The sequence below is a fragment of the Bemisia tabaci genome, chromosome 8, assembly GCF_918797505.1.
Source record: "Bemisia tabaci chromosome 8, PGI_BMITA_v3".
NCBI lineage: Eukaryota > Metazoa > Arthropoda > Insecta > Hemiptera > Aleyrodidae > Bemisia > Bemisia tabaci.
This window is the reverse complement of record NC_092800.1, coordinates 14937506-14950993: the sequence shown is the minus strand read 5'-3', so window position 1 is coordinate 14950993 and position 13488 is coordinate 14937506. Positions and strand designations below refer to the sequence as shown.

At 36.1% G+C, this 13488-nt stretch overlaps 1 protein-coding gene across 1 annotated transcript; it reads right to left on the bottom strand.

The window, feature by feature from the left end:
- Positions 1–78: 78 nt before the first annotated feature.
- On the bottom strand, positions 79–11958 carry LOC109037252 (uncharacterized). The gene is made up of 3 exons (XM_019051834.2): positions 11628–11958; positions 10214–10340; positions 79–8670 (listed from the first exon to the last, which is right to left on the bottom strand). Exon 3 carries the CDS (start codon positions 8322–8324, stop codon positions 6051–6053), a length of 2274 nt encoding a protein of 757 aa, XP_018907379.2. The 5' UTR covers positions 8325–8670; positions 10214–10340; positions 11628–11958; the 3' UTR covers positions 79–6050.
- Positions 11959–13488: the final 1530 nt, after the last annotated feature.

The window sequence follows — 13488 nt, the reverse complement described above, 5'->3', positions numbered from 1 at the left end:
CAAAAATACCATGATTGAGGTCCACTACATGTTAGCTTATACTCTGAGGAAGTCCAAGGCATGAAAAAACTAAACCACTTTTATTAGTAGGAATAAAATGATTTTAATGAAGAAAAAAACAGTGTAATAAAAATGATGAACAAAATACAATTTAATGGAGTGTGAGGGAGTCTTCGAAAATTAAACATACCATTCTATAACAGACATTTGACCTTAAACTGAACAGTGAATCACCGATAGATCAGGAATTTTCTTTTATTTACTATAACCTTCATAATGAGTAAAGCCTTTGGAAACAAATATATTGAAGACTTAGATTTAAAGTTCTACATTATTCGTAGTTAACAGATGAATTTGGAAAAGACTTGGACTGATTAAAAGGACCATTACATTCTGAGGAAAATACATGAGTTGGAAACGCATAAATGAAAAAACAACATCAATGAAAACAGCGTATTTCATGAACTGCATCCATAAATTTTGAGTGGTTTATGGATGGTACAAATAAATACTCACATAAGTTAGCTTCATTTTTTATTTTACGATCTTTTAAAGAATTAAAGTAGATGCCACCTATTACTTCAATTGATAAAAAGGGCTAAGAGAAAGGCAGATACAGACTCAAAAATTTAGATGAACTGAAAATTCAACAAGCAACAAGTTGCTAAGATTGACAGTGCATCTCTTGATGCGGAGAGTAATCCGCAACCCTGACAAAAGAACAAAGGGACAAGTTGACCTGAAAGGATAGAGATGAGTTAAACAGACAAGGTGATTAATTGTAGTGTCCAAAAAAAAAATTACATTTTACCAGTCTGATACACAATATCCGTCTCATTGAACCTAAAATATTGAAAAATTACACTTGGAATGTAAGAGGGAGGGATCAAAGAAGGCGAACGATTCAAAAATGTTGACATCCCTAAAAATAGACAAAGGTATGTACTCCATTGATTTTTATATGATTTGCTAGGTTAAAAACAAAACAAAAAAGAGAACAATAAAAATATTAAGTGGTACGAAATTATCTCACTTTTTCCTCCTTTTTTGACTACAATAAATTTCACTCTTTAAGAATAATGATAATAAAAATAAAAAAAGGAAAACATTATGATGATGAATTCTGGATAAATGATGAACTTAAGAGTGGAAGTTGCCTACCCTACAAAAATACCACTAGTATGAGTTTTATTTACAATCTATAATGACAACTGATTAATTTAGACCCAAGACGCTTACCATTAATGGAAAAAAGTAACAAAAACTAAACTTCTGAACTTCAAGAAGAGTGACAACCTAACTAGATATCTATGATCTCTACAGCACTGATTTCATCATTTCCATTTGAACAAAAATAATGTAAGGCGTTGATGTAGAAAAAATTTTCAAGCAAGATATGTATGACATATCAGGTAACAGACATTAGAGTGGTAACAAATACCGCTTAGTAACTATCGTGAGCATTAGGATGCGGTAAGTAAAATTTAGCATAAATCATGAAGAGACAAAAAGAGGACTCCCTTTAATTAACGAGTTTCTTCTTTTAATTTCCATCTCTGACCTTCCGTAGTAGCACACAATGTAAGATTTACAAAACAAGACATGTAAAAAGAACCCTGAAGAAAAAGAAGGAAAATAGACCAAAAACGAAATGTCTGTGTAGTATTTTTACAAGGAAAGTACAAATTACCTTTTAGATCATACATTTTTGCCGTAAAATTCTTGATAATTTACGACTTCCTCACAAGCTTTCTCAGTTCAACTTTCAAACTTGTAAAAAAAATCAGTTTTACATTTTTCATCAAAGTAATTTCACAAAATGTGCTACTAAATTGGCTGAAAGTCCTCGTGAGAACTGCAACCTTAAAATGCTTTGCAAGCAATTAAAAATTGCTGAAATGGTGTGACAGTGTGCAAGTGTAGCCTTTGTTGTTTGCATTTAATTTAAAAAGAACTCAGATGAAAATATAATTTTTGAGAGTTACAGCAATTAGATTTTTTTACTTTCCATGGGTTTGTTTGATTTTATAGACCATTCTGCTCTTTCGATACAATTGTTCAAAAGAGAGAAAAAAGGCACAAGGTGTTCAGCTAGATTTCTTTGAAAATCTGTTTGACTGAACATAACACGGAAATTTTTGGTATAATAATCAATAACTTCAATGGTACAGGGAACAAACAAACATAATAAAACTAGAACAAAAAACCATAATAAAATGTGAAAGCAAAATAAACAGGAATGTAATTAAAACTAAACGTACAGGGTGACTTCATAGAAAACAGTAAAATCCATCGATACACAAGTTGTGATGTTTTAGGACTACTCCTTTCATTAAATAAATCTGGCCAACATGTCTCATCTAAAACTTGATGAATTTTCGCGGTCCATTATAAGGCACCATCTTAAAAAGTTAACAGATCCAAATACTATGCATCAATGGATTAATATTTTTGGAAAATCAGACTATTAGCTTAAAAATTCCTCCTTCAGATGAACCACTAAAATTTCCTTTTCGATTGAACACTAAAACGTTACAATCTCTTACTTAAATCATTTCAAAGTATTCATGCCAAGATCCTTAAAGTTAGATACTATGTGTTTTGGAAAAATCATCATTTACTTTTCCGAGAAAAAGCAATAATTCAAGAAAAAGGAGAGGGGCTTGCTGATTGAAAACATCAGTTGAGATACTCTCAAAATCTTAGGCTTCTTCTCTTTAGATTTTACTGTTTTGAGTGGCAAGGAGTGGATAGGGCACGTAAAAATAGCTCTGTTAACCAAATTTTATATTGCCTGATCACAAATGCTGCTGTTGGTAAAGAAAAATTCAGATTTCTTTGACAACTCTTCGAGGAATATTTGGACAAATGATATCATTCTGAGAGCGGTCTATGACTAAAGCGATGACAATTGATGGGCCTGATTCATTGATTCGACAGCAAACAACCTTGGCAAATTTAGATTAGACAGAACATTCAGTATTCATCTTAAAATGAGATGGCAAAAGAGAGAGATGAGTTAATCCAAAATTGTAATAACAACTTAAGGGAAAAAGTAGGGTTGACTACGAAAAAAAAAAACAACTAGAAACATTATTACCTGACCGTTCTAAACAAAACAAACAATTAACAAACTCTAATGAACACAATAATAACTAGTTTACAAACTAAAAAATTAGAGGAGAAACTGTGACTAACTCTACAAGACCAATAGGTGCACAGGCTACAATGAAAGAGAAATAATAAAAAACAACTTGGAAAAATTTGGTCGAGTTTCTGCTAAAGAGACTTCATTAAAGACTCCTAATTGCGGGAGAGCAACATTTTTCTTGCAAAGCTTTTCCTGCTTTCATTCTTCTCGGCAAAATATCAGAGGGACACTTCGTTGCTCCTCTGATGATAGGGAGTATCTCAATTTCCATGCAAGTCCTGTTCTCCACATAACTTTATGTTTTCCAGGGTTCATGTGGAGATAGAGATACGCTCTTACATCAAAGGAGTGATGACTTTCTGCATTACATCGCTTGAAAATGGACCACTGGACAAGGTAAGAATCAGACCCCATTCAGCAGAGGGGAATCAACACAATTGCAGTGTTTTCAAAATAACAAGTTTTTTGCTCTTGAAAAAAATTGAATGCAAGATCTTTCGATGAAATTTACAGAATAGTTTTCTTTTAAAGTTGACAATATTCTGGCAGAAAAACCAGAACAACGTAAGCTTTTGGGTGATTTCATAAACATTGAGTTATATAATTTTTACACCACTGTAACTAGGTTGGTTACCTTCTGCTAAATGCGATCCAATTAACACATCAGAAGAAACATTTTTGCATCAAAATTTTACGCAGACACAGCTAAACAAGCTCAATCAGTATACTATCAGCTTGTAAGTGAGGGATCAGTTCATATAGATAAAAATAGAGCGAGTAAATTCAAACCTCCTTCTAAAAAACAAAAAACCTAGGTCAGATATGTCATTGTAAACAAATGGGTGTTTGACAAATAAGTAGAAACAGCGCTATTTTAGTACACATTCATTCACAACTTGAAAAGAAAAATTCAGAACTCAGAAAACATTGTTTGATTCTAATTGTGTGACAAATTCGACTCAAATAGACTGGTGTTCCTGCAAACTAGAAATCTGAATTAGCTAAAACAGAAAACGCTAATTGCTCCATCGAGAATAGAATTTTGGAAAAGCGTCCACAGTGTCCTCTGTAAAATTTTGGTTAAAAAGCCTGTACAGTGGTACTACATTCTATGCAATATAATTCAAAGGCCCTTTTCCTTCAGCTTAGAATAAAAGTCAAAATTGAAAGAGGTGATGTGTGGGCTCTTGGCATAGTCACACTGGCATGCAATATATTGCATTAATCCAGTAAAAAAATTTCAGTAGATTTTGACCTTTCAGCCAAAAAAGGACGATATTTCCTGCGCATGAGCCCAAAAATCATTGTTAATATAAACAATTTGCGAAATTTAGAGAAATAAAGGCAGAATTCTTCTTGGAACAAAACGTTGCATTAAATACAATTCCCCCACCAAATGCAACATTCTTTCCTACGGAGAATTCTGCATTCATTCCTCTGAACTTTGCAAATTATTCTGATGAGAATGATTTTTCAGGCTCATGCTAAGAGGCTCCTTTTTTCCAGCTAAAAAGTTAAAATCTGCCGAGATTTTTTGACTTGACCGATACGATATCAAATGCCAATTTGACCACGCTATGAGTCCGAGAAGAACTACCTTAATGAGATTGGCTTCATTGGAAAATGGAACGTTCGAATACAAAAGATGAGAATTACGGAGTACTAACAGGAGTTCAAAGAAGATCAGCATTTAAGTAAGATTACATTATAATCAATTAAGGCATTAACTGATAAAATCAATTGAAGGGTACCTTTGAGAAAGCTTCTGCAGACCAAACTAAGATGCTCACTCCTAAAATGATCAAAAAGTTTCGACTGATGGTACTATAATTTTTCAACACCAAGGATTAAAAAAATTAACTTACATAAAAGATGTAATAGCGCCCAGAAAGCTTTCTTTCTCCTTTAGGGAGAGGTACATGAAAATCTTCTTTTTTATAAAAATTTTATAGTATTGAAAAATAACAGTCAAAGATAAGACAGTAGTTTTTGAGGAGGGAATAAAAAGGCACAAAGAATTCTTCTGTAGATAAAGGAATGATCCCTTAACATTGGATAGAAACAGGCACGTCCTCTTCTCCTCATCTCTCAATTGTTACATGAAACCTTCCATTTAATAATTGATAAATAAACAATTACATATTGATAGCTGAGGTAAAAAATTTCATATCTCAGACTGCGTTATGTTAGTCTCCACTCATGTTTTCTTAAAGGGAAACTAACCAAAAATTTAAATTGAAATTTTCTGTGAATTTTCTTCACTTCAGCTAGAAAAATCACACAGAAATGCAAGGACACATTTCGATCCGTTTTCTTTCAAAAAGATAATACATAATCGGATTTTTATAAACGTTGCAACTGAGATACACATTCTTTGCATTCAGCCATCTCCATGTATCTCCACAGAAAGAATCTGTAACTGAACAATATTTTTAATTTATCTGAAAAAAAAAAAACTTAACAAAAATTGAATTTCGAATGAGAAAATAATGAAACAGTGGAAACAAGAATTTTCAACCGACTCATAATAATTGAAGTCCCAAAAATTATGAGTACTGACTAATCAGTGAAAAACACAAGCTAAAATTTTACAACGCAGACAAATATATTCGATAAAATAAATTCTTCTCCAGAAGATTCTCAACAAACTTCGTAATTAAAAATAATGATGGGTACATTTCCAATTTGGTATCATAAAAACTATGTCAGTCTTTCAAATATATTGATCAACGCCTCGCAGAGGAATTTCAGACTTTGTACAGAAGTGAACGTTTTTTGGAGTGGATTGATTAAAACGTCAAAGTGAGGGGGGGGGGGGGGGGGGGTTATACAGGGCACACAACAAAGGAAGAGGAAACTATGGTGTAAAATGAAAAAAAAAAAAAACAAAGAAAAAAAATCAATTAATTTCATCGAGCATTTTGGCTCCGCAACTAATACAGCAAGAGTTTTTGCGTCGGCTTAGACCGGACTTATCAGTCTTAGGTGGAATGATACGCCGGAATTGAATCCCGCACCTGTGACATTCTACGCTTCTTTTTGGAATTTTCGAAACCTTCACTACTGCCACTTTTTTCAAGTTCACTTTAGGATTTACAACCTTGGCGGATTTATTGGCCTTGCTCATAATATTACTTTTGGCAGCCGATGAAGACACTTTAAGATGGTGCCTGAAGGTGTGCAGCTTCAGTTTGTCACCACGATAAAATTTCATACCGCAGTCACAACACTGAAATGTTTTCTCCGAGTGCAGCAACTGGTGCCTTTTCAAATGGTCATTCCGTTTGAATTTAGCTCCACACTCTGAACACACAAATTTTCGCTGCAGGTCTCTTTCAACAGTAGTGGAATAAAAGTTTTTGGTTTTCCCTTTGGCTTGAACAGATTCAATTTTAGGACTCTCTTTGGTGGGACCAATGTCGCGATTTTCAGACTTTAAGGTATTTTTTGGTTTGTTTGAGTTCACTTTAGCCAGGACAGGCTCGCGCAGTTTCAGATTCCTTACTCTTCTCGTTGCCCTATCGTTGTTGGAGATTTTGTTTTCTTTCACTTCATTTGCCTTTTGCTTCGATTGGGACTTCTTCACTTCAACTGCAGGCGCCACTTTTCTCAAAACTTTCTTGGCAACATTCTCTTTCAAAGGAGTCACATCGTCAGCGTTCACACTTTTTTCTGATTTAATCAATTTAGGTCTTCCTCTTTTGCGCTTCACCTCTTTCGGAGCCTCATTTTCTTCGCTTGCTTCAAATTTTCGCTTGAGGATTGTCGCTGATGCAATGGACCCTCTTAAATGCATTTTTTTGTGGGTGAAAAGAGAGTTTTGCGTTTTCATTCTTGCACCACACTCGTTACAGTCATAACTCATTTCAGTTGAGACGGAATCTTCCGAGCTGGTATTTCCCGCATCCTTGGATGTACTTTTATCGTTGACAGGACTTCCGGCTTGAACATCATCAGATTTGGCTAGTTGCTTAGGTGTGATTCCTTCTCTTTCTGGACTTTGAGCACTGATATTTGTGCTTACACATTTCAATTGCGATTCCGACGAGGATGACAGGATAGAGCAGCTTTCTGTCTTTTCTTTGGTAAGCTGATTGTCTGTCTCCATTGAAGTAGACTCATTTCTGCAGGCATCATTTGAAACAGATGTGACTTCGGTTCCAAGCAAAGAAGTGGACGATTCATGAATCTCTTTGGTCACTATGTCAGCGTTTTGCTTTAAGGTTGGATCCTCTTTCTCTTCAGTTGACAATGTGCACTTACTTTTAAGTGATGTAAGATTCTCCTGTTTTGAACCTTTAAAATTTTGAATGGAGGATTCAATGGAACTGATAGGAAACTCACAAACTTCACCATTTGAATTTGTCAATGAAAGGTTAGAGTTAGCATCAAGTATCGGTCGCAAGTGATCATCTAGCTTTTCTAAGCTAGAGACATTTTGAGGTGTAGCCTTGTTCGCAATATCTCCCCCACCGTTTTCTAGTTTTGAAAGTGGTAGGTGATAAGTATGGTCACCTTTCCCTACAGCAGTCTCTGAATCTAGTCCAGTGCTCACTGAGGGTTCAGTCTTTCCATCATTCTTTGTTGCAGAAACATTCTTTGTCGAATTTAAGATTTTTGACACTGATTGATCCAATTCGTCTAGATTCACGGCATCAGTAGAATATTCTTTCTTCTCTGTTCTTACAAACTGAGAACACTTGAGTATATCACTGAAGTCGTTCTCAATCGGCAGACAAGTCTTCCCGTTGTTGACATCATTGCGCTTACGGGAATCATCCTCAACAATGGCAATTTTCTTGGCATCGGAAACTTCAAAATGCACACTTTGCAGCTTTTCAGAAGTAGGTCCCAAGATTCCATTTTTCTTTTTGCTTTCAAATGTTGTAAGATTTTCTTCGTCTGTTAGACTTCCATTAGGAAAGGTAGATAAGTCTGGGAATTTCAAGTTCAGAGGTGAACTGGCTTTTTCATTGCACACCATAGTTGTTTCCACAATGGGAGATAAACTGCTATTAGAGCTGTCAGTTTCTTCTTTGGATAAAAATTCAGGACTATCTCCAACAGATGATAAATTTTTTACAGAACCATCTTCCTTACACGGGATCATCCGGTCACAAAAAATTTTATTTTGATCACCAGGTAGCACTACTGACTCTGTATTCAATTCCATTTCTTTACTATATTGATTGCACTAAAAGCTGACTTTCAATTTGAACCAATTACCTTAGAGGGTGACCAGGACTAAGCAAGCCAATAGGAACTTCTCTGAATTACAGTTGACAACCTTGACAAGAATATCTTCTGCTTTGTCGAGATTTGGATGAACCAGAGTTGATTCGTAAAGATGTGAGTCCTTCAGTACGGCTATGAATTTAATAAAAATTGGACTCACTCACCTCCACTGGCAGATTGCGATAAATGATTTTATCATAAATAATTTATTGTGATTAAATTGCGATACTTTGATGGATTAAACAGCAAAAACAATTGATCTTTCTACTGCAGTTTGTTACAACCTGAAAAAGATCAAAAGGAAGGAATGAAAATCAAAGAAAAATGAATTGCCCTGGAAGTTCACTTTGAAAGAGGAATATTTGATGCAGGGTTGCCATTAAATTTAAATGAATTTCCTTGACACATTTGAGTGAAATTCCCTGCCAATTGAAGATAGGTGCGTCAGATGGTTAGGAAAACAAAATTAAAAATAATTTTCAGAGAGAATCTGCTGTGCCAAACGTCAAACCCATTTTAGAAAGGAATAAAGTTTACTTAATGATTTCTCCCTGGCATTTCCTGTTTTTCCCTGCCTGTAGCAACCCTGTCAAAGTAATTTTTGTAAAAATACATTTGTGTTATTTATGGATCAGAAATTCAATTACAACCTCAAATTATACGTTCAAAGTTAACATTGCAATGTTGCTTTGTGATAGGATACAGCTGTTTTCATGTCTACAGCGAGTCTTTAATTCTATGCGGAGATAAAAAAAATTTCAATTCATGGTAAACCCTCCTTCAAGGAGGGGTTTTGCTCGATTTCTCCATACTGAGTAAAAAACAATCACAAGGTAATATTAATTAGACAATCTACAGATAATGCTACTGAGCCAAGCACGTTCTTGCTACTAAAATCTGAACAACTTTCAAGCAAATGCAAGCAACTCTGAATTGTACAGCGGTCATGATGCACTGGATTTAAGGTGGCCTAAACCATGAGGTCATTGTCCAATATGACATCATTTATTCACAACGTCAACTTCGAGCCTCCTTTTTCCAGTTTAAAGAGCACTTTTAAGCTTTGTAAACAAGCTAAGAAGCGGATTTCTTGCTAAAATTTACTCAGAAACACTTTCAAGAAAATTTTTGGATCTTGCAACAATCCTGTTGCCTTCCTGCTGGGCGTAACTAGATCAGCACTGAATACAGTATACCTTTCTGGAAAAATGTTTTACTCAAATGAGTCTTCTCTTATCATCATGATATTTTCAGTTTTATAGAGAAATCTATTTGTATGCTATCTGAAAAACCTGCATGTTTCAGAATTTCTTGCTAAAGAATGCATGATGCGAGTATTTTTTGCCTTCCTGAATCGATCTTTCTTAATTTTCTGTAAAACTGTAAACTTTATTTTTGCTTTAGGTGAACAATGGTCACCAGGGTGTCTGCACACTTGGCGGGCAGAAATTCCTTGACTTTTCCAGGTTACCCCGGACAATATGCAAGCGTAGAACTGAAAGTTGACGATTACTTTCTCCAAAAATCACTAGGAATGACAGAAAAATGTGAACCTTTTCCTTCAGGTGTGAATCATTTGACATTGACCGAGAATTTCAATTCCATATTAAAAAGAATTTCTCTATCTACTATTCAAAGAGTTACTCAGAGCATTGAGGTCCGAACCAGACTGAGATGCATTAACCGTGCGGACAACACTAATGTGTTTTTTTCTCCTTTTTTTCAGATTTCAAGATTTCGAATTTGTCAAATTTCCAGTCTTTTCCATAGCTCCCCTGACTTTTCCAGACCTGTAGACACCCTAGATGCTCTAAAAAATTGACTTACACTCATTCGATGGTTCCATATAGTTTGAAAAGAGAAATCCAGCGCTGACTACTTGGTTGAGTTCTCCACTTGCTGGTTAACATAATCCATTAAGAGCTTGGTTTGTCGTCAACATCGCCAGAGAAATCTAAACAAGAAAGGAAGAAAACATTAATTTGAAAAGAAACTTCTACTTGGAGAGCTGTATTTGAATAACTTTTTGGGCACACTACAATTATGCAATTTTGAGACGTACAGATGAGACTTTGGTTTCAATGACTGACTCAAAATCAGCTAAGACTCCTTGGCCCTGTAGATAAAGTCCTTTAGCAATTTTTCTTTTAAAGCTCACTCTAAATTGTGCCCTCTGATTCCAATAGCTGATGCTTTCCAGCTTTAGGAAAAGTCAACTTAATAACTTACAACACTCAAATTACCCGCCCGCAATTCAGTTTCTTCTACTGCTCTTTCCAAAGTTTAGCCGATAAATTCGATGAAGTGATAGAACTGATACACCTAAATTGAAGAGAACTGGTCCATATAATCCTCCTCCTACATAGAGCTCGCGCCAAATAAGTTTAATTGCGCACTTTAAGACTGGGACAGAAGATCGTCTAACGTCACTTTTACACTAGTGTAAATAGAAGAATCAAGATGGTAGATCTTCGGTCGCGGTCTAAAAGTGCGTACTTATTTGGCATGGACTCCATCTCACTATTGCTCATGACCAATCATACACAATAGTGCGATTTAGAGTGTTCAGTATTAATGCTAAAATCATAGATGCTATCATTACATCACAGAAAAGCAACTCTAATGATTTATTCTCATGAGTAGGAATCAAAAAGGTTAAGACACAACGATTTTTTGGATTCAATTTGACAAAATAGAGAATTCCTGATGTAACACCATTACTAAAAGCATCCGGACTCCCTTCCTGCACTGGGTTTGCTCCTTGGTGCAAAATAAGCCATTTACGAGAGCAATGACCCTGACACCAAACCTCAAAGGCTTTGCTAAAATTGAAACTTTGGTCCATAGAAACTTCATGCTGCGAGAAATATTCAGAATTACAGTATAACCTTTCCCAAATCTGAGGCTATCTAGAGCTATTGAAGTTCGAACTCCTATGTAAACATTGGATTGCTCGGCACCTGGCGTCCGACGGAGTTACTGCTGCCACCACCTAACATGCATTAGCCTTCAACCACAAACGAGATAATGAATTTTATAAAACACAATCGATTCATTCTGAAGTTGGAGGAGAGACAAGGAAAGTTTCATGACTGTCCTAGGGTAAGAATTTTACTCCAGAATTTCAGCAGGTCAGGTATACTGTAGGCTGATAAAGGGAGAGACCCTCCTTCTCTTTTCATCAAGTTGGAGTTGGGCAGCAATAATTTGGTACGAGAGGACGAAATTGAATGCATATTACCAATCATGGGAAGCAGGTCCGGAAAATCAGCTCGCAAATGGGTCGAGAAAAGAAATCAACAAACCAACACATGACTAAAGATCAACGCTCCCAAGCGCGAGCGGGCAAACTCCGCGCGAAGAAAGTTCCGCCCAAAAAAAAATGAACATTTGGGCAGGTCCACACTAAAAAAACTAGGAAATTGAATAGAGAAAAGTGTCTCGAGTTGGGTAACACAGACAAATTTCGACACTTTAAGTTAGTTGACTAAAATAATTGAAAGTCAGAAAAATAGTTACGGTATTTCTAAGTTGATGAAATTTTTTTGCCGACCGAAAATTGAATGACGTAACAAGCTCATCGATCGACCGGCTTCCGTCGACTGTTGAGCTTTTTCGTGGCGGCAAATTCAATTTGACGCGTCGTCAGAGACCCGTGCGATTTCATTCAATCTCCATATTGATGGCTAAACTGCGAAATTGCGTGTCTCCGTTTCCGTGTTTCATCATTTCCGTGATGATTTTATTTTTTTAAAAGCAACAAAGCCAAATTCATTGCTTAAAATGTATACAGAATTATTTCTGCTGACAGAGAAGAAAAATTAAATAAGTAATTTTCCAAAGAAAAAATATAGTATAACAGAAAGTCTACAACGTCGCAAATTGAGATATGTGGTTTCGTATACTTTTACCATCAATATACATCGGACTTATACAGGGCCGGATTAAGGGGGTGGCCACATGGGCCGCGGCCCATGGCGGCAAATCTAGGGGGCGGCAAATTCTTTTAAATGTAGGTATACAAAAAATCGGATTTAGAAAAAAAAAATTACAAACGAGAAAAGGCTACAAAATCTCTCATTTCCTGAGAGTATAGTAATTTCTAATTTTGTCTTTCAGTGATACAAGAGACAACACCTTTAATTAGTCGAGTTAAGAGAGAAACCAAACACACAATTTGGCCTGGAACGGCGCGACTTAGGGAGAGATGATGACGAGGACTTAAGATGAAAAGGAGAAGTCCTCAGCGCGGTAATCGGCATGTAACACATATTAGCGCCTACAAGACTGCAAGAATACTTCACGCATTGCATCAAACACAGTGCGGTTATTGTGGTCAGCGTGAAACGGATAGCGCCTACAAGACTGCGTGAACACTTCACGCATTGCGCCAAACACGGTGCGGTCGGCTCGGCGCGACGGCGGAGGTTAAAATCATTAAACCAAATTTTGTGTTTGTTCTTTCATAATTTTTTCGTTCATTTCTTATGAATGGAAGGCCTTGTCCATTAGAGATAGGTTTACGAAACTTGACTTTCGCGTAAAATTCCGTGACCTTTTGCTAGTAGTGTTGACGGGGCTGTCCCAAAAAATGTGTTCAACACGAGTAATCGGGTCTTATGCACCCCTCCCCCTCTGGCACGTTCACTTGATGGTTTTTATTGATGTTTCAAAACGAATGAGAAGGGGGCGGCAAAATACAGGCGTCCCATGGGCGGCAAGTAGGAAAATCCGGCCCTGGACTTATAGCCTGGGAGTCTTTTAATCAGTTCATCTGTGGTTACTCTTCCTAAACTCACCTTTTTTCATCCATCCTCTTGTTTTTCCACCTTATTCCTTTTTGTTCTTTTCCTATCGTCTATCCCCCACTACTATTTTCCCTCTGACCTACGCACTGCTAATTAGAGGCTTAGAGCTGCTTTATTCTAGCTTTGAAATCCTATGATTTCATAAACTGAACATGCTGGATTAAATTTTAAACAACTTTTTCTCAGAATTCTTGTTCCAAACTTGACTTGATTAAACCGTTATAATTTTCGTCTGTAGGTTTCATATTCTTACGCATTTAATTTCTAAGTAGAAAGACCTCCTTGGTCTATTAT